Source organism: Rhinolophus hipposideros (genome assembly GCF_964194185.1).
Source record: "Rhinolophus hipposideros genome assembly, chromosome: 9".
In the NCBI taxonomy this organism is placed as follows: domain Eukaryota; kingdom Metazoa; phylum Chordata; class Mammalia; order Chiroptera; family Rhinolophidae; genus Rhinolophus; species Rhinolophus hipposideros.
The window spans coordinates 29,050,731-29,072,262 of NC_138055.1; the positions used below are offsets into that span (position 1 = coordinate 29,050,731).

At 39.4% G+C, this 21,532-nt stretch overlaps 1 protein-coding gene across 1 annotated transcript in view; it reads right to left on the minus strand.

The window, feature by feature from the left end:
* Nucleotides 1–956: 956 nt before the first annotated feature.
* Nucleotides 957–21,532, minus strand: part of GUCY2C (guanylate cyclase 2C) — a gene marked incomplete at both ends in the record, with an annotated part of 70,286 nt that continues 49,710 nt past the window's right edge. Inside the window, 11 exons of the mRNA XM_081059543.1 lie at nucleotides 957–1,131; nucleotides 2,243–2,319; nucleotides 3,928–4,022; nucleotides 5,483–5,581; nucleotides 7,994–8,168; nucleotides 9,742–9,934; nucleotides 13,332–13,490; nucleotides 15,848–15,939; nucleotides 18,158–18,246; nucleotides 18,993–19,130; nucleotides 21,212–21,344. Of these exons, the coding sequence (XP_080915669.1) occupies nucleotides 957–1,131; nucleotides 2,243–2,319; nucleotides 3,928–4,022; nucleotides 5,483–5,581; nucleotides 7,994–8,168; nucleotides 9,742–9,934; nucleotides 13,332–13,490; nucleotides 15,848–15,939; nucleotides 18,158–18,246; nucleotides 18,993–19,130; nucleotides 21,212–21,344 (1,425 nt within the window). The remainder of the gene's footprint in view (nucleotides 1,132–2,242; nucleotides 2,320–3,927; nucleotides 4,023–5,482; nucleotides 5,582–7,993; nucleotides 8,169–9,741; nucleotides 9,935–13,331; nucleotides 13,491–15,847; nucleotides 15,940–18,157; nucleotides 18,247–18,992; nucleotides 19,131–21,211; nucleotides 21,345–21,532) is intronic.

A 21,532-nucleotide genomic window follows, 5' to 3' on the forward strand; every position in this document is an offset into this window, starting at 1 on the left:
TATGTTTGAAGCAGTTGTTTTAGTTCTGCAGGTAGTGCCAGAAATTTTACATGCTTGTTTTGCCTTTGTTGAGTCTAGTCTACTCAACACCAGTTAGTTGACTTTTGCCATTTCCCCATAGATTTCACGCAAATGAGTCATGCTGGGGTACCACGAGAAGGGGTAGGAGATGGCTGCTGGAAGGGGATATTTGTACTTGGAAGTACTACTGGCTTTACAGATAAATAGGATTTGACTTTATCCCAGATCTGAGACAGTTGCAAGCCCTGCCTCCCACAGTAGAGGGCTAGACACAAAATCCCTTCATATGCTACAGGAGATACTGAATGTCAAGGTTCTGAGCCCTGAGCAACAGCGCTAGCTTTGCCCTGCTTCAGTGTGGGGGAATTCAGTCAGCTTTTCAGCGAGCACAAGATGATGGCTGGTGCATTTCAGGAAAATGGATGGAATAGGTGGAAACACATACACAGCCTCAGTAAACTTTTGACTTTTAGTCCTGACTTACATACAGCATGTTTTCCTGCAAAAATTATGAGTTAAATATAATTTAATGGATAAGGTACTTAAAATATAATTGTGACAATTTAAAAAATTCTATCATGAATACAGAAGGAAAAAGCCAGTAAACAAAACAAAAACAAAATAAATGAAATGAGAACAAAATCTCCTCAATTTTGAGATAGTACATTCATTTCTCTTCTTCCCCACGTTGAAGTTCCCTGGAGCAAATATTGAGATCAGGCTCCAGAGTAAAAGGTAATTTACTTTTCCAGAATGTTCCAGAATATTCTCCAAAAGTGTTCCAGACAGGGCAGCCAAGTCTCCGTAGAATACATCTGACCCTTCTTCTGTTCCACTGAGGTATTACGGAAATGGAGGTGTTCAGGAACCTTGAGGCCACTGCCTAAGTACAGCTGTACTTCATTTGCCTGAGTCCTCTGACCTCATTTAGGTTTTTAAAAATGGGTACTGTTGTTATCTGTCGTGTTCAGTTGCATGTATTCCAGGCTGCCTTTTTTGTAGCTGGCTACCCGTGTGGGTTTTCGGTTTCTTATCCCCGTGGCCTGTCTTTTCTGTAAAGAGTTGGCAATCATATCTGAAAATTCAGCTTGCAAACGCTGTTGATTCTCCCTGGAAAATGAGTGGAGAAGGAAAATGGAACTTCTCAGCAATTCATGCAGAATATTCCTTAGCTCCAGACAATCAGTTCAGTTTACCAAATACTTATTGAAGACTTGCTCTGTGCTAAACACAGGAAGTCTGCAGAATACAAAATGAGCCTTGCTTTGGATGAGCTTAACACCCTGTCATCCTGCTCTGTGTAGTAATTGTAGAAAAAGCAGAACATATGTCAAGCAAAAAATTATATTTCAGTTTCAAAGTGAAACACCATGCTGCCAGAATTTGGAAATGCTGTTAAGTTTACATATGCCACTGTAGGGAGGGGAAAGAAGCCCGGACAATGCAAGGCCCCTGCAACACAACCCTGAAAATTTGTTGGTCCCACACATTCCTAGGAGTGTGGATCTTGTTTGGGGAGGACTCAAAATGGATGGTAGGTTTCAAGAGTTTGGAATAGACCTGGGGCACTCCTCCTAAGGGGCCCAGTACCCTGCCCCTCGCCCCTGGGAAGATGTGGGTTGTTTTGACATCTCTACAGGCTTCCCACCTATCAGGATTCAGGCTCTAGGAGTATGCAAGACAGGGTTTCTCTACCATAGCAAAAGCCACAATAACACTCACATAACTGACTGCAACAACCAATGCAACTCGTTGACCATTTGAGTCATGTTTGGGGAACTGAAAGCTGCCAGTTAGTCCTGAAACCTTGTCTTCCTCATCTCAGGGAGAACACAAACTCTGTGGGAAGACCCAGAACTGTAGTTCTGGGGTTGAGGGAGTTCCCATGTTCAACAGGTGGCACAGTAGAGAGCTGTAGGCAGGGGTGGAAATGCCTCTTTGCCTCCAGCATTCTGTACTCCTGTGGGAACCAGACATGCAAGAGGTGAGCTCTCTCAACTGTCCTCTGTTCTCCTGAGCATGCCTGGAACGCCCAGGTTCTAGCAGCTAGGGAAGGGAGGCTTCTAAACTCATGCATGTAGTCCCTGGTTTCGTACTCAATATAGTATATCATTGCCACTGGTAAAGCAGTTGCCAACAATTAAATTGGCTGTATGTAGCAGAACTGACAAAGCCAAGACCTCTACACCTCTGTATGTCCCCACCACACCCAGCAGCTTACACAGTGGGAGGAGTTGGCAGGTTGTACTGCTGGTCCTTCACCCCCGTCAGCCAGTAGGTGGTCTCAGTTCCTTTTCCCTAGTGAGACAAGAAAGGTATGTGTACTCATGAAGGCCAATAAGACTATTCATTTCTAGCCCACTGCTCTGACAAATGTCCTTTTCCAAGAGACATTCACCTCTGCATTTCTCATCAGTGCCTATGTTTCAGTATAGCACATGCTCCTGATATGATCTGCATTATCTCTAGACAAATATTTATTTCCAAGAGACTTTTTAAAAACAAGGCTCTCATTCACCAGACATGTTTCCTTCAAAGTAGTTTTCTTTTTTTCCAAAAGGCATTTCAAAATATCACTATAGAAAAATCACAAGAACTCTAAATTAAAAAGGAAGAAAATTCATCTACAGTTTTGCTATACCAACAAATCCAACTGATTTTCATTGTCCATCTTTTCTTCCAGCCCTTTTTGCCACAAAGTTTGCCACAAAACTCTGCCACAGTTTCCCTACCTTAAGTGTTTAAATTATAAACACATGTGTATCATAATAAACACTCATTAAGAGATATTTGCTGAGCCTGTCTGGAGGCTATAAAATGAATGTAAACTTACTGGAAATCCTGTTTTTGCTGGAGCTGGTATTTGAAAAGGAGATTGATGGTTACATATTTTAAAAAACCACTCATTTTTTAAAATTGTGGGGTTTTTTTGGTTATGTTTGAACTGTAGTAACCCATAAATCACTTTTGTTTGAGGGGAAATACTCTGTGCAAAAAATGTATTTATGGAGGATTGAAAAAGCGAGTGTGATGTAGGACCCTACTATAAAAAAAGAGGTTTTTTCAAATTGCAATCATAGTATAAAGGCCAGAAGCAGAAGAAAAAAGGCTACTGGAGACAGATAATCTTATAGTCAATAGTTGGCTCAGACCAGTTGTGAGAAGATTATAATGACTTTTGAAAAGCAGCCTGAGAGCCAAGTGGAAGCATTTGGTGGTTTTGGAGGGCGGCTGTTCTACATGTGAGGAATAGCATGCACAGTCTAGAGCAGTGATTCTCAAACAATCATTTTGAATCCTTGTTAAAACTATAAATTCCAGATCTACACTCGCAGAGTCTTAGTAGACCTAGTGGAGAGTCCAGGCGTCTGCATTTTAACAAGCACACAGATGATGCTGAGTCAGAAGTCTGGGGCCACACCTTGCGATTTTCTGGTCCAGAGCTTCATTCAGAATGATAAAGCAATTAGCAAGAGAGGTGGTCTTAAGAGAGTGGTAGCATCTTGCAGTAAGAGCAAGGATGTAAGGAGATGGGACTTTGACTGAAGTTAGTCCTGGACCAGATGTAGCTCTCGGGTACAAAGAAGGAATTGGGGGTAAAATTTGGATACATGTGGAAGAAATGGCAGCATTTTATAACATAGTGGTCATAGTTCAAAATATCAAAAGGGTTCTTTGAAATAAAGGAAAGTTCTGAGTTCACACTCTTCAGTGGTGGCTTCTCCTACAAGGGACAAAGGCTGATCATTGCAGGATGGTGGGTAATAAATGTGGGGAGTACAGAAAAGGATTCTCCATCTCATGCTCCTCAGCACTGCTTGACCACTGGGTGTCCAGTCTTAAAGGAGGTGGCCCATATGTGTCGTGGAGTGCCTTTTCTGGGTACTGTCCCTGTGGATCGCTTACCTTTAAGTATGTTTCTCCTCTCATTTCATACAGGAACTGGCACTCAGTTCTCCTGAGAATGGCTATCGTGGAGCCACTCACATGAATCCTCAAGGCTGGAGACGCAAATGTAGATCATTAGATATAAATTTTCATTAGATCAATGAAAATCCTCTTCATTTTGAAATCTGTTATATGGTCACGTTTGCTTCCCCTTGATTCAGGACATTTATTTCAGGTGTTCTTGACAGCTTAGATATTTTAATGAAAGAACACTTGAAAATAACAATCAGTGATCTAAGAAGAATTATCACACATGGGAAGAAAGAGAGTCTAGCATGGTCTTTCAGGGTCCTGAGTGATGGGGCTTCCCAGGTTTTGCTCTACAGATTTTCATTCCAGCTCAGAGAGGTAGCCATGTAGGTCTGGTTTTGGATTTAGCTTGTAATGCTGAGCTTAAGAGTTGGACTTTAATTTTGGGTCCCTGTGTAAAAGTTCTAATAAGCAGCCTAAGTGTTGGCAGCAGGGTGAAGATTCAGGAGAGAGTTATTGGGTCTTGATTTTTTCAAATTTTACTCTTCTGGGACATTCTTATCCTTCTCACAAATAAGTGGTGAGGGTATATTCCCATTCTTAGGTCCATTGCTGTACATCAGTTACCTTTTCCTGTTTTGGATGCCACAGACATTAACAATAGTAAGGATAATGGCAACCCCATGTTGTATGCCTACCATGTATCAGAGGATTGCTAAATGCTTAACATACATCATCTCAAAGCCTTCCAGAAACCTTCCAGTAAAATTGGTATCCCATCCTCAATTTATAACTTTAACTTTTGATGCCTAAAAATGAGGTAACTTTCCCCCCTAACTTACACAGACAATGATTTACATGGTTTTGATTTTTAAGTCTGGTCGCAATCTTATTCTTTCCTTTACATCATGATTTTTCAGTATAAACTAGAATCAGGTTGTCAGTAGACTGCCAAAATAACATTCTATCACCTGTGTTTTTGGAAGCCCCACCCATATCTACCAATGCTTTCATTCTCTCCAGTATATATTTCTACTGGTATTACTACCATCAATATTTACTGGGCATCTACTACAGGTAGCACACAATACCTCTACCTTGCCAGGCAAACGCAATACAGGTTTTTGCATATAACAAATACTTATATTTTTCTTTCCTAGAACCAATTCCCAGGGAAACCAAACAAAATGGGAAAGTGAATCACAGTGTATGTTCCATACCTAGCCCACTGAATATTTTTTAACTTAAATGCATCTATGCTAAATTTTGTGACTATTCCAGGTAGACCATGCCTGCATGCATTGCAAATGAACAAAAACTAATAGAAGCAGTCTAAAACTGAGCCAAAAAGGAGCAATGGAATAATTATCAGTAAACAGCAACAACAAAAGCAAATGTAGCAAGGACTGCATTGACACAGGCTCACGTTCAGTCAATGTAAAGGGTACCCTGATCTCACAGGCACTTATGCATTTTACCCTACAGCTCCCTTCTGCTAGAACACAGAATCTTTGTTTTCTAAGACGACCATTTCCCTTCTTACGCAGGCCAGTGGATTCCATCCTAGAGGCTGTGTTGACGGTATCTCCAAACAGGCAATACCGAGGCATCTTGATCCCTACAACTCCAGCGGCACAGGGACCTGAAATGGACAGAAAGCAGGAGTGAAGTTTAGATGGGTCAGCCTCTTCCATAAAGCTTCATTTTATGGAGCAGTGTTTGAGGGTGTAAAAAGCGAACTTTGATTTTTTTGCTTAGAGTGAATATATTCAGTGAGGGAAGCATCATTATTCGATGTGTGCTTTCAGAAAGTATTTTGCTCTGGCACAGAAAAATACACTTGCACAAACCAAGAAGGCATCAGAGATTCAGACTGCAAAGATGGGAAGTCCTTCCTAGTATTTTTAAATAGAAACTCTCAGGAAGGATGAAGACGACCCCACTGCTTGTGTACTCTGTTGAGCCACACAGCCCTGAGCTCTGAACTGTTGGACGGCACAGTACCCTCAAAGACTCAATGGCCAAATTTGTTTTATTTAATTTTATTGTAGTCCGAGTGGCATTCTGAGATTGATTGGATGATGATGGAAGGTGCAGAAGCCAAGGACTTTGCATTATCTTCCCTGAGCATTGCATGCACCATTGAATGCAGAGGGATGGGGGAGCCTGTGGCACAGGGACATTCTAACAGGAAGAACAAAAGCCAAAGGAAAACCGCACAGTAGCATATTAGGCAGGGAGAAAAGGTTGTTTAATCAAGTATTTGTGTGGAACGACTGACTGCAAGGAGTTAAAGATTTTAGAAGTTCAATTTAACTCGGGAACTGCAAAACTCGTTTTGGATAGAGGTAAGTACTGATTTTCTAGTTGGTTGATTGGGTTTTGATCTATATGAGTTTCTTTATAGATTTATCCTACAAATATTCTGTGTTTATGAACACACAAAAAATCAAAACGCGGGATGTTCTCCTGAGTGCTGAGCCCTTCCCTATTAGGTTCAAGGCAAAACAACACAAAATAAAAAAGAAACAAACGATAAACAAAAGCAGGCACAGTAGAGGCAGCTACTTGATCAGAAGATCTCTGATCTGTGCCTTAGGTCTAATCACAAGTGACTCTTCACTTCAAAAATGGATGATAAACCTGGGAAGGGCCTAGAAGTGCTGATACTATGTCTCATTTTCAACTATTAATATTTAACAGCAACCTTTAAATTTCTTCAGGCTAAACCCTAAGATAATACCTAGATATTAGGTATGTGTGCCTAATATCTATTCTCATTCCAGCCCAGTATGGTAGCGCCTGGGCCGTGGTGGTCAGCTCAGGCACTGAGTAGGTTCACAGGGGACAGAGACTGGGCCAGGACCCCTGAGATCCATTCTCTCTGACTTGGTTCAGTTAGACCTGTTGCTGTCCCTTCCTCCAGGCCTGGTCATTTGTGATGGATCACAAAAGAGACTGTTACTGACTAGGGAGATACTCAAAGAGTTCCCTCATATGTGTATGGAAACATTGGTGACATCTGGCTGTGGACACGATTGGGACAGTCCACAGCTATGCTCCTGGGCGTCAGAGATGTGGCAGCAGTTTTTAACTTCTATTTACTGTCACTTAGAGAATGTCACCGGTTCATTACTCAATAAATATTTCGTGCCAGGCTCTGTGCTAGGCATTGTGCATACAAGATGACTTTTGCAAATGTAGTTGTCTGGTCCTTGCCACGAAGTTTGGAGTGGTCTTTTGGGTTTTCTGTACTCTGGGTCTTCTGTGAGGCTCGGATGGCACAAAAAGGAGCAATGACCAGAAATTATAGGAAGATGTGATTTAATTTAACGTAAGGAAAGTCTGTCTAACAATTAGAACTATTTAATAATGGAGTGAATTGACTTTGGAAATAGTGAGTTTTCAGGGAATCCTGGGATTATTCTAAAAGTGGTTGTGTTATTACTTATCTTAGAACTTAAAGGTAGTTTATGCTCTGTAAAGGATTAATCTAGATGACTTATGAGTTCCTTTCCAACTATATTTATAACACATCTTCTCAAATCTCTACATTCAAGGCTGGATTAACTATCATGATCTTTGAAGTGACCCACCTCCTTTCCCTGGGTCACATGAGGGGGTGGGGGGGAATATAAATGCCCATTTATTATAGGAATTATAGCTTCACCCCTCTTCCCCCTCCATAGATAATCTATTTAAGATACTATAATATTTTAGTGGAAAAAAATACAGAAATTGGGGATGGGGGAGAGGGAAGGCATGGGGAGAAGATAAATGAAACACTAAATATAGTAATTTAAATAGGAAATCTGGAGCTTGTTATTTTATTACATGTTTGGTGTTCATCAAAGTTGCTAAAAAGATGTTTCCTAGAACTTTCTAGAGACTGGGTCAAATTATGTTAGGATGTGTCATGAGACCTCATTTTTGGCAGAGAGATTCAAGAGTAAGCCGCATGTGAAATCTGGTCACATGTGAAGACCCTTTATCCATTCTGATTTAGTTGCACAGAACCAAGAGTTCCCATTTGCCACAAGGCTGAACTCCATACCAGAGTGAACTCCAATACGAATCCATATTGGGAGGCCAGGAAGATGCTCCAGCTCGAAGGTCCCCATGAAGCTGAGGATATCCAAGGCCATCTTGGCAATGTCTATTGCATGCCGATTGCCATTTCTCTTAGGCAAACCACTAGCTACCATGTAGGCATCACCAATGGTTTCCACCTGTGGAGATAGTTCCTCATCAGTGAATCTGCCCCTTCAAAAGGCACAAGTAATTAAACACATTTCAAATACAAAAGTTTTTCAGAACTTGGTGTGAGCCTAGCCCTGTATACTTTTCCCGGGACTAGTTCAAGACCAGTTCCATGCTAATTTCTTCAGGGTTTTTATATTAAGTTGGTGCAAAACTAACTGCAGTTTAAAAGGTTAAAAATAATTGCAAAAACCGCAATTACTTTTGCACCAACATAATAGTCTAGTTAAATGGATGATAAAACAGTTATAAAAAATTTTAACCATGTGAAAGTACTTCATAATAATATAAATCATCTGGATGTTGTGACAATTCTGTGACTGTTTAAATAATCTGACTAGTTTTATATAATTTTAGGAATACCTTTAATTACCAGAAAAGTCATCTTTGGCACTTATCATTTTTCACATACTATTTGAAAAAAATAATTGTAGGTTCCTCCAACATATAATACACATTTTTATAGTATGGTGACACCAAACACTTTTCTTGTAATAAGTAGTATTTTTGTATTAACAGTATTCTATAAATATAATTCTTTGATAAAATGTCCTCCCTTTTAATTTTATTTTCATAATCATATGCATAGTTCACATTTATTGGTTAGGTAACTTCTTTTTGCCAACTATCTCTAAAATGCATAATCACTTTCTATCCAATAAGAACTGTTGTTACCATGGCTTTCTGACCTACATAGAGTGAGAACTGGGCTAAGAGAAACCCTCAGAGGAAAGTGTCCTCAGTGAATAACAACCACTATGACAGTGTTACATGAGTTACCGCTAAACTTTCCTTAAGGATACAGTGTTTCAGGCATATTGTTTAACTCAATAACCTTAAAAATAATCCATTGAGTTAGGTATTATTATCATCCCATTTTACAGATAGGTAAATTGAAAACTTGAGGAAATTAAACATATTTTAAATACATCACATGGTTAAGGGGCAAATTGGGATTTTAATGAAGGGCTCTGTTTCTCAAGTTACTTGTTCCATATGGTCTGCTGCTTTTCCAACATGAAAATGTAGGAATTCAACTCTCCTTTACTCTTCTGACTCAGACATTACTAGTCAAGAACAGATCAGCACTCTAGTCAGGTAATAGATCCAGTTCTGAGCTTACAGAATGTTTCAGTCATGCTTGCTATTTCAACAACAAACAACAACAACAAGATATTCCTACTTTACTTATTATAACTCTGGTGTCTTCTCTGATTAATTTGCAGTCAACTTAAACACAATCCATTGCTTGAAGGTGATTTGAGATTATGCCATTTTCTCTAAATTTAGTACCCCAAATTCATTCCTGCTGAACTTTATGTTGTTTCTTTCATACTGCTTCTTAAGATCACATGGTCATTTTGACTTAAGGCCCTGCTTATTCTTCCATTTCCCTTCACTTTTAGCTCAGATTCTACCACCAAAATTGATTAAATCTTAAGTTCGAGAGTACAAGACCTGAGTAATAACAGGAACAACCCATTCTGGCTCTGCTGACCTGCGGCCGTATGATCATTTCAGCCTATTAGGTGAAGTGGTTACCTTGTACACATCATGGTGATCAAGAATGTGGTCAAAACTCTTATAGATGTCGTTGAGCATGTCCACCACTTCCATGGGGGTGCTGTATTTGCAGATAGTGGTGAAACCTACAATGTCACTGAAGTAGATTGTAACTTCCTCATATAGTTCAGGCTCCACAATGCCTTTCTCCTTCAGAGACTTTACCACTAGCCTAGATGGAAGGAAACAGAATGCCTTCAACGACAGTAAAGTTTTTCTTCTCTTACATAAATCTTTGAGACAGTAGCAATTGTTTACCAGGAATTTGAGAGTTTGGGATTTCCAGTCAACTGGGTGGCTAGGAAGCAAAGATAAGTTGCTTATACTGTATATATGAACATATTACATAGATACACATATATGTATTTGAACTCAGATGATTATAAGCAGGTTCAGCATTAACGTAGTAATTGACTATGGACCCTAATACACAGACATATAACCCTAATATATATACACACTTGCCCACTTTTTACCTCTCTTTTGACAGTCAGAGTCTTCTAGAGATAGCTCTATATCCAGAAGCTGAGGAGAGTGTGTCATTAATGTAAGAGCTTGAATGACAATACCGATCAGATCTTTTCTCATCAGAGTCAATTGTTTTACCTCCTGACATATTTACCACGGCATTGTTTATTATCACAATGAAGGAATATGCATTTAAAAATTAATTTTGATATAATCTGAACCATAATTTATTTGATATATTTTTAATCCGAATTGAGTCCTTAAAAAAGCAACATCAGTTACCATGTAAACATGTTAAAATTATGCTAAAACTGAAGAAGTCAAATGAAGAACTTAGAATACGTGTGCTGAAGAGATCTGAAGAGCAGCATATCAGACTCAGAATTAAGAGAGAAGAGCCACAGGAAAGAACTCCATATTCCTTTATGCGCCAAGTTGCCTTTCCATTGGAAAAATGGGATGGCTGATGATTTGAGGCTGCATGCTCCATTTTTCTGCCCTTGGAATCACTTTGTAAAGGACCCGAGTATGGAACTACTACAGACAAAACCTGGAAGCTGGGAGGTACCAAAGAGGTCATCGAGAATAAATCCTTTATTTTTACAGAAGAGGAAACTCAAGCTTAAAAGGAAGTATGACTTTCACAAGTTCCCACAGCCAGGAAGAGCATAGCCAGTCCTAGAACTCAGCAATGTCCAATCCTTCTGTTGGTCATTTATTGCACCACATTGTCCCCACAACCCAAGCCTTGGCTAGTCAGGAAGATAGGGACCATCTGGAGGTGTGCCGACTCTGGCTAAGGAAGAATGGTTGGTATTCTCCCCGAAAACAGCCAATCAACCACGAAAATTCACAATACCCATTTAGAGAACCTCCACAGCATCGAGGGAAGAAATCTTTTCAACTGGTGCAGTGATGGAACTCTGGACCTTTGAAAATCCCCCCTGTGGTGTGGCTGTTTGGATTGGCAGGGGCACTTCTGGGGTGGTAGTTGTAACACACCCAGTTTAAGGGTGCAGATTATTTTGGAGACTACATAGATGTAATGATAAAATTGGGTATTTCACCATCTTTCCCCTTCATTTTACTGCTTACATCTGAAAAGTCATATGAACTTGAAAAATAGTGCATTACCCAGAGAGAGAAACTAATGAACTAATGAACATGGTGAAATTTCATAACAGGTTGTTGCTGATACAGACAGAATTACTGTACAGATTACATGTCTCACATGGGCTTCCCAAGAAGGAAGAACTTCTATGTGAATCTGTTGAGAAACCCCAAGTAGAAATGTTCAAGTTAAGTGTTTGAATAGTATCTGGTTCCTACGTGCAGTCTTAAATTTAATAATTTTGCTGTGAATATTTTTTTTATTCTCCTAGTTATTGTCCATGTACGTTTTAGTTTTCTTTTACAAATACAAAAAATTTTTACATAAATTATCAAAGTGAGTGGCACTGGAGTCACGGTGTATTGCAGCCTTTATAGAGATTTGTGTTCTGTAACCTTTGGCAATCCAAGAAAAATACCTGCCATCTAGTGGTCATAGTGGCACACTGACCCAAAGGGAAGAAAAATAATCTGGGGTGATGAAGCATCTGTTTGAAATCATTTGAGTGCATTCTTAGTTGAAACCACTGATGATGACATCCTGAGAAGGCAGCCAGATAATCAGGTTATTGTTTTGGTCACAACTCAGCCTTAAAGGCCAAACAAGGAATTATGCATTATGTAACTAACATTTATGGAGTGTTGACAGAAATTGCCTAATAGGGTTCCCTCCTATTCCAAGAAAATACCATTCCCAGGCTATTCCTAAGCTCTCCTAGGGTACGTGGGTGCTACGTTAGGCTCTGGTGAGACCTGGATGACTCAATAGATCATGTGTGTTAACGTTTACCTCTTCACTCAGACTTGTAGAAGAGAAACTATTTCTTTATTTAGAAAACAGCTCATACAATCTCAGAATCATTCCTTTACTAATGTAGAGCTGATATTCTAAATTAAGCATTGGTACAAATAAAATAATAACTAATACAAGTCATATATAAAAGTCATAGCTACTATGTATAATAATAGCAACCATGGACATTCCAGGCACTGTGCTAAGTACCTTAAATCCTGAACATTATTTCAGGGGATTCTTGGAGCCAGCCTGGGAGGCAGATGGGAAACTGAGGCTTGGAGCATTTAGGTAACTTGCGCAAGACTGCACATCCGTAGTAGGTGGTAGAACCATGATTTGAAGTCAGGTCTGGCTGACTTCAAGTTCCATGATTTCATCCAATGCTAGACTACCTAGTTTATGCTTAATCTAATAGGATAGTTCATTATACTTTAATGGGAAGAGAATATTGCTTCTCTCTTGTGACAGTTGTGGGCACCTTGGCCTACGCCTATTTCCTAGCTCTTCACATTTTAGTTTATTGCTTATCTTAACATTTCTTAGTTATTACCTGAATACCAACACTTGGCAAAACTTTAAACTGTTTGGGGATTTCCCCCTTACTTCCTTTCTCTTCTGTCATGACTATTACATGATTTCACAAATTGGAGATCAGCCTATACATGCCTCTGAGATGAGACATCTGATGCGTTGCCTCACCTCCTCTGCTAAAGATGTCTATACTTCTTGTAATTTGTCTTCTACTTTGAGGTAGAAAGAAGAAAGCAAAGAAACTAACACTTAGTGCCTAAAAGTGCCTTATAGTTCATAGATTCCTTAGGAAAACTTTAATTTCCTTTTTGAGACTGAGGAGACGCAGTGACATGCTGAAGGACCCAGATGATAAAAGAGGCACAGAGGTGTTATAACCCAGGTCGTTCTAACTCCTCATTCCAAGCTCTTTCTGTGGCACCACTTAGCCATCTAAAAATAACCTCTGTCTTCTGGGTATTTAGAGTGCAAACCAGAATAAGGCTTAGCAAGTATATGCATTTTTAAACTCAGTCTGTTAAAGAATATGCAAAAAAGGAATATGTAACCTAAGTAGATACAAAGAAAAACAATGCTAGACAAATGCTAAAGCTTTACGCTCTTAGGGTATGAGGCATAGCTGTGGAATTGTGGGAAAGCACGTCAGCTGACCAACTTGTCTTACCTTGGGAGCAACATAAAGTTAAGTCTGTCAGCTCTGTCCCTCTCGGCCTTGTACAGCTGTGTCCTTTCCTCCACCAGATGTTCTAGGTTTCGAGAATACAGTTGTAGACGTCGGATCAAGGTATCCATATAACTTTCACTTTTTTGGTCATGAAAAAGTCTGTATGTAGAAATAGATAAAGAATCCTTCCACATTGTTAAGAAAACACGAACATCCATTAAAACAATAGGCAAATATGATAAACAGGCAATTAATGAAAAAATAAAAATGGCTGAAAACATAACAAAAAACAATTTAACCCCAGGGAAGATCAAAGAAATAGAAATACGATTAATTTAAAAAAAGTAAAATAAATGTTAGAACAATAGCAAGCAATGTAGGTAAGAAGGAAGAAAAACATACAGTACAACCTTCCTGGAGGGCAGCCTGGTAAAATGTGTCATATACTTTAAGAATACATGTATCAATCAGCCCATCAATTCTACTTCTAAGAATTATCCTAAGGAAACTATCATAAATATGCTGAAAGTTAACTACAAAGAAAGTCACAGCATTCTTTACAACAGCAAACATTTGAAAATAATCTAAACTCATTACAAAAAAGTAGTGAAAATATTATGATACAATGGAATAGCAATGTATCATTAAATATGAATTAGAATAGTTGAACATACAGAAAGATACTACCTTTATATCACTCAGTGAAAAAAATCAGTTCATAAAACAGAAAAAATTATAATCTCATTTTTAGTTTTTGAAAACTGGTGGTCATTTACTAACAAATATGTGATGTTTTTACTTTCTTGTTTGTTTATTCATTTTCCAAAATTTTAATAATAATTTGCAATAAAGGGGAAAATATGTTGTTAAAAAAGGCTCTAGAGGTGGTAAGCGGAAGCGGAAGAGCAGGACCAAGAAAAGCAAAGTAGAGTCTTATATTATCTCCTAACAATGGAGAGCCAGGGTCCTGAAGCAAAAAACGTAACTCTGGATTATTGTGTTAGATGAGATGCCAGCTTTCTGTAACACTGGGGCATAGGACAGGGCTTGGTGCAGAGCTGGGTCAGAGGCACAATGACGTCCTGTAGAGTCGTGAGGATCCAAGATAATATTCATGAGCTATATGGCACAATTGAAGGGGCTGAACGAATCTTAGCATTTCATTACCACAACAACGCTTATAAATTACCACCTCTGTGCTCAAGAAGATGGACTAGTCATAATCCCCTGGAGTGGGGAGGGGTTTTCTGTTAAAAATTCAGTACAATTCTGAGTCGTATCACAGACTTATATGACTGGAAACTGCTAGATTTAGGATTAAGAAACAGAATTTTTAAACAAGTTCCTCAGGAGATTCTTACTTGAAACCACTAGTATAGAGTGTAGTTGGGAGAACGGGTGAGGGAGCAGGTGTAAGGGAGGATGAATTCATGATGAATTGATTCAGTTAAAACTGTTTCCTCAACCGTAGCTTGCATATTTTAATCACCCAAAGAGCTATTAAAACTCCTGATGCCAGCCTGCTCCCCAGATCAATTACATCAGACTTTCTAGGGTAGAATATCAGGGGCCCAGTTTATCTTCAAGAGTTTACATTTCATCTGTCACTTACAATCTCATCTGCTCTTAGTAACAGGTTTGTGAAGGAATGAAAAATAGGCAAGAATTCAATTGCTTATTATTTCCTGTTCCTTTCCCCCAAATGACAGTTTAGATCTACCAAATCAATGACCACACTTTCATTAACGTCACTCTACCTCATCTCCAGCCCTGGGCTTTTAGCCTCTTTATGACTACATGAGAACTACAAAAAATTAGAGCTGGAAGGAATTGTAGAAATGATCTTATTCAGTCCAATTTCACTAATAAGACAATTGACACCCAATTAGGGTAAGAGTTTCGCCAAAGGCCCCCACAGCAAACTACTATTAGATTCTAGTCTAGAAACTGGATCTCCTAACTCTTACTCCAGTGTTACTTTTCTCACTCTGTGCTATAGCTAACAGAAAACATGAGAAATCTAGAATTCAATCTTACTGGATAATTGTGTTACTTTTTTTTATCCTGAATTATAATCTGATTCATGGCTCAAGTCTTAAGTACCTAGGGCCAAAGTTGCTGATCTTTTTAAGATTTAAGAATTTTAAGAAACTTACTGATCTTAGGAATTATCCAGGGACTTTACAGATTCCCAGACCCCATGCTAGACTTCTAAATCCTAATTACCTGCAGAAGTGTCAGTGAACTATATTTTTAACACATTTATGATTAGTTAGAATATAGTTTTTAGTCAGGCAAGTTTTGCCCTTGAGTATTTAACTTTTTCAAGTGATAATTTCCCTGAGAAAATGGTCTGTTAGTCTCCATATCATTTAATTTTTTTGGGGGGGGGGAACAGGTGTTGTAGTCTGGGGGAGGGTTTCATTAGAATAGGCACTCTCACTCTTAGGTGCCACTGAATGTCAACTGTTATTAGAAAAATCTGAAATCAGAAAAAGTGAAAATTTCAGCAATACCCAAATATCTTGGCCAGTGTAGTCTCAATTTTCTTGAAATCTGGTCTCTTTTCTGGATCTTCCTCCCAGCAGGATTTTACAAGTAGATACACCTGGAAAAAAGAAGGGGTAAATAAGCTAAGGGTGGTGGTGTCCTATCCTAATATCTTCCATGATGGGAGTAATTAAGGCAGGGAACATTTTTAAAACATCTCAACTCTGACAATGAGGGTGAGATGCCCCAGTTGTCTGCAGCGTGTCTTACCACATGCACTGCCTTGCCTAAGTCCTTACCTTGGGCCCTAAAATAATAAAAAAGGTAATATTGATTTGGACAAGGCTGGACTGATGGGAGAGATAAAATACTTCACAGGCATGTGCAGGATGTATGTTGGGGAGGGCAAGAAATAGTTGGCTTCCATGACTATGAGACAGTGACCATAAACGCGAGGAAGGCTTTTCGGCAGCAATTCCTAACCGTGACTAATAGCAGAATTGCCTGGGGTCCCTTTACAAAATTTCTCTTGCCAGAGGCCCCACCCCAGGACCAATTCTGATTTAATTGGTTTGTGAAGGGGCCTTAGCAGGGCTCCCAGATTTAGCAAATGAAATTACAGGACTCCCAGTTAAACTTGAATTTCAGATAAACAATGAATAATTGCTTTACCGTAAATATGCCCCAAATATTGCATGGGTAAAGGACAATAATATATAATAATTATTATATATCCGTACGTAATATTTATTATAATATATAACATATAACAATACAATTATAATTATAATTATATTATGATATAAAAGTACATAAAATAATGATAATTATATCTATGTCTATAATTAATACGAATATATAAGAGAAGTGAGGAAGGGGAGGTTCAGAGGAAGAGAGAGACACGAGGGAGCCCGTAGAAACATCATCTCATTTGCTACCACTTGTTTGCAGCTTTTGTTGGATCAAAAAGCATGGTGAAAACCATTTGTTTTATATAAAGTTTGTTCTTCACTCTGGCCCAAAATAGGGTCACAAATGGTACAAGATGTCATCCCTGCCCCCGTTCTTTGACTTAACAAGCTGAGTCCCTGGGGAAGACTAGACAAGTGGTCTAGCTACTAGTTGCCTGTATTGACCACTGCAGGACGCCCCTGCTTTGGAACACGATGTGCTGATAGCCTTAGGGAGGAGAGGGCAGGAGCAACTGACAAATGGGCTGATACAGCACCTCCGAGTGGAACAGAAGGTGCTTGTGTGGCATTTCCAAGTCAACTCATGTCAGTCCTGTATCCTATTGGAACCAGCTACTGGTGATCTTACTCCTGATTTCCAGTTCCAGAATCATCCAACTACAGGAGTGAAAAAGTTTTAAGCAACATGTGGATATACTCAGACAAGAAAGGAGCGTTTGAGAAGGGATATGCTGAAGTGTGGGGAGGAACCTCAGGATCCAGAAAAGCCAGGGAGAAAAAAGGAATGAGGAGAAGAGAAGTGCAGGAGCAGTTCTATTTCAGAATCATGGGACTACCATGTGCCTTTAATGTTGGAACAAAGAGAGAGAAAAGAGGAGAGGTGAAAATGGCCCATTGGCTTTAAAGGCCTTTGTGAGGGATTACAAAAAAAAAAAAAAAAAAAAATTAAGCCAATGCAGAAAGAAAGGCTCCATTTCCTTCAGAGGAAGGATAAAACGAGTGAAGGTACACTTCCCTATGGTTTCTAGATGTCAGCATATTTATTGTTTTAATCAGTAGGTAGTATTTTTAAGGCCAATAAGTGTATCACATGGACATCTTGCTCTTTTTGCTCCTAAAAATTGAAAATGTGATGTGTATTTAAGGAGCCAGAACTTTCTTAAGTTGGGAGACGTGGAAAAGGACAGGGGAGGGTGGCAGTTGATAATGGCTCCCAAAGGTATGTCCGTGTCCTAACCCCTGGAACCTGTGGATGTTATCTTACTTGGAAAAAGGGTCTTTGCAGATGTAGTTAAGGATCTTGAGATGGAGAAATTATTCTGGATTATCTTGTGGGCCTGAATGCAATCATATATATCCTTATATAAGGGAAGTAGAGAGAGATTAGACAGACAGAAGAGGAGCAGAGAATGTGACCACGGAGGCAAAGAGTGGAGTGTTGTGGACAGAAGCGAAGAAATGTCAGCCACCAAAGACGCTTCTGGAAGAAACAAGAAATAGATTTCCCAGAGAGCCCTGGAGGGGGTGTGTGACCTTGCTGACATCTTATTTCAGACTTCTGGCCTCCAGAACTGTAAGCAAATAAATTTCTGTTGTTTTAACCAATTTTGGGGTAATTTGTTACAGGAGCCCAAAGAAACTCACTTCCAGCTCTTTTTCCTCTGCTGTTTCCAGGAACAGATCTGGGCGGAAGGGTTTCATTCCGTTGGAATTCTCTACTCTGAAAATCTTCTCTGATGGGATGAGAAGAATTCAAATTATGAGAAGGAATGTTAGCAGCAGCTGGACTCTGACCTGGTTCACTGACCTTGGATGGGTGCCCACTGTTGCAAAGCTTCGCCAGCACTCCACAGATGCACGCTGAATGAATGAGCCACCAGGTTAAGGGGTCTCATAGCCACTTATACCCAGGAGGTGACCTTAAGATGAGGCTATGAACCCTATAAAACTCAACTCAGATACCACTGCCTTCAGCAGGCTTCCTCTGACCAAGACTCTGGCCCGCTCTCCCTACATCCCTTAGTCCCTTCTGGCACAAGAGCTAAGTAAGCCAGGATTGAATGAATGGAATGAAATATTCCCCCCCACCCCAATCCCAGGACATGTGACAAAACCTATAGATCGTAGTAAGACTAAAATACGCATGTTGTCCCACTTGATTGATCTAGTTCAGGTGTTAAACTGATACATGCCTGGAATCAGAAGGAAAGAGTGAAATATTAAGGGGAAAATCCTTTCACGATAACACTGACCGTAGGGCCACCTGGCAATGGCATATTGTCTAATGCTTTTCAGAACACTCTAACATTCACACTGTAGTTTAATCCTTCCGAACCCCCTGTGAAACGTGTAATGTAGATATCCCATCACTTTTGCAGATGAAGGACGGAGATGTGGTGACACCGATTAGGGTCTCCATCAGCCTAGGATGCAGGTTGGCTGGCTCCGGAGGGGGCATGTGAAGGAGTCAGACTCTTACCATTCTGGTCCCGGCAGCTCAGCGTGTAGAAGGTCTCTTTCCGCAGGATGATCTCCTGTGCGATGATCCCGTAGCTGTATACATCTCCTTTCTGAGAGATGCTGGCTTGGCGGAGATGCTCTGGGGCTGTCCACAGGTCTGTGCACATAGTGTCGAGATGGCCAAGTTCAGGGGTGAGACGCCCATAGGTCTCCAACCTGCTTTCTTTCTTTAAGTCCCTACCCCAGGCACTCTGAATAGGAGTGGCCTTGAATTGATACGGTCCCAGGCTTTTGAGGAGTTCATGCTAATAATGGTGATAAGTGTAGAACACTTAAAACACACACTTACCGTTTAAGCTGACTATGCAATGCCAGGATCTGGGTGAGGCCATAGGGCAATGTCTTTTCTAAAATGACGCAAATCATAGCCCTGAACACTCTCAAGGTCTGCCTGGAATAGCACCTCGTGTATAGAAGAGCTCTTAAAAATTTGTGGGATGAATACAGTAGAATATGTGAGGCTGAGGATTTAACAGCTATGGGACATACAGTGTAAACTATGAAAGCCTTGATAAATACTAAAAATATTTCTATAGTTTTATATAATATAAACTATATTTATATATATTTTACATACCATAAAATACATATTTTTATATAATATAAAATATATTATATATATTTACTGAAAATAAAGACGGCACATTTAAACCAAGAGACTATCAGTTGACATTTTTCAGGTGTGACATACTGGCAGCCTCCAAGATAGCGATTGCTCACAAATATGTTTTCTTTGGTTCCCACAGTATTCTTTTAAGAATAATGCATACAATTTACTCCCATTTTACTGCTATGTCTGCTACTCCCCTAGCTTTCCTGCTAGTCCACTTCTCACAAGTGAAGTAAGCGGTTCTGTGTTTGGCTCCTCTAGACACTTGGGTTTCGGACCCCTAGCACAGATTCCCTTTAGTAATAACAGGGCCATACAGCTGATTTTCCTCCAACATCCCTTGGAAGTTTTCCACGATCACCTAGCTCCTTGTGAACTTTGAGGTTTCTATCTTCAGCAGTTTCAATGAAAAAAAAATCTATAGATTCACGTTGTTAGGTACAGTGATAGGCTTATGATGAGAAACGTTTTCCTCATTTGGTTTTCCATCCAAATTCATTGCTTTTTTGAATTTATGCCTTGTGAATGTATGTGACTTGTGATTCATGTACCACTGATCCTAATGGATTGGGGTTGTAGGAAAGGTAAATAGATCTATTTATGCTAAAATTTCAAGTAACCGACAGCACAAATAGGTAGGTATAACTGAATGCTGTTTAGGAGGATAGAATTTGACCTGCCAATCATCTGATTTTGTGTCGTGGTGAGCCATCTAATGAAGGAGATTTGTTTTTCTGCATGATGAATCATGCTTGGCTCACAGTAGTTCTTCAACAAGCATTTACTGGATTGAATCTAGCTAGCATGCTTGACATGACTGAAGAAGCAAGGGCAGAATTGTATTTTTTAATTTTATTAAGGAAAACTAAAGGATTGCAAAATAGAAATAGAATTCACTGTCTGGATCTAGGTGGCATTTTGAGGCATAAATGAGTGCTAGATTTCTGAGGCTGTTTAACCCCAAATTGTAGTAAAGAATGGGTAAACGTTCAACAGGAAAAGTTCTTTATACTTTACAAATCATTTTTCTTTGCTTTTTGGGACCTTATCACAATCCTAAAATAGATAAGGGTATATTTTACTGATGACAGTTTTTTCTTATCATTATCATTTCTTATTATCACAGATAAATGGATGATGTCTACAATTTGGAAATGGGTCTTCTGCCTTGCTCTGTCTTCTTAGGCAAATCTCTTCACCTCTCTGAACCTCAATTCTATCTTTTAGAGAGGAAGAGGGTTAGACGAGATGATTTCTGAGGTCTCTTACTCCTCTACTCTACTTTTTCAACCAGTTCTGCTTCCACAAGCTAATAAGTTCTTCCTGATTTCTCAATGATATCAAGAGACACATAGATGACGGAAATCCATATTCGTTCAACTCTAGAAGCACTGGTTGAAAACTGACAAGGGTGAAGTGCTGGAGAATGAGCTAGCTGTTGCCTCTTGTGGCTCCAAGTATTGATTTTCTGATCCATATCACTATGTCCTGAGTACCTTATGTGGATTTGTGATAAAATTAAAAAGATATATAGTAGGAAACTGGTAAAAATGTCATTAATTACAGACCTTTTTTTGGAGGTAAAATGGAATTGCAGCCAAAATCAGTGATCTTCACCACCATTCTATTGTCTACCACACAGTTGGTGGATTTCAGGCGACCATGGAGTTCTGTCTTACTGGAGTGTAGATATGACATCCCCTGTAATTTTTAGGTGGCAAGAAAACAAAAAGATAAGACACTGCTGCTGCTTGATTATTTTAAAGAAATGACATTTTGAAATCATTTCGGCATGCCTATAGAATCATACCATTAAATTTTAAATTTAGTTCTATTAATTTTACTTTAAAAATATTGTTAAGGCACTAATATTTGCCTAAGTACTGCAT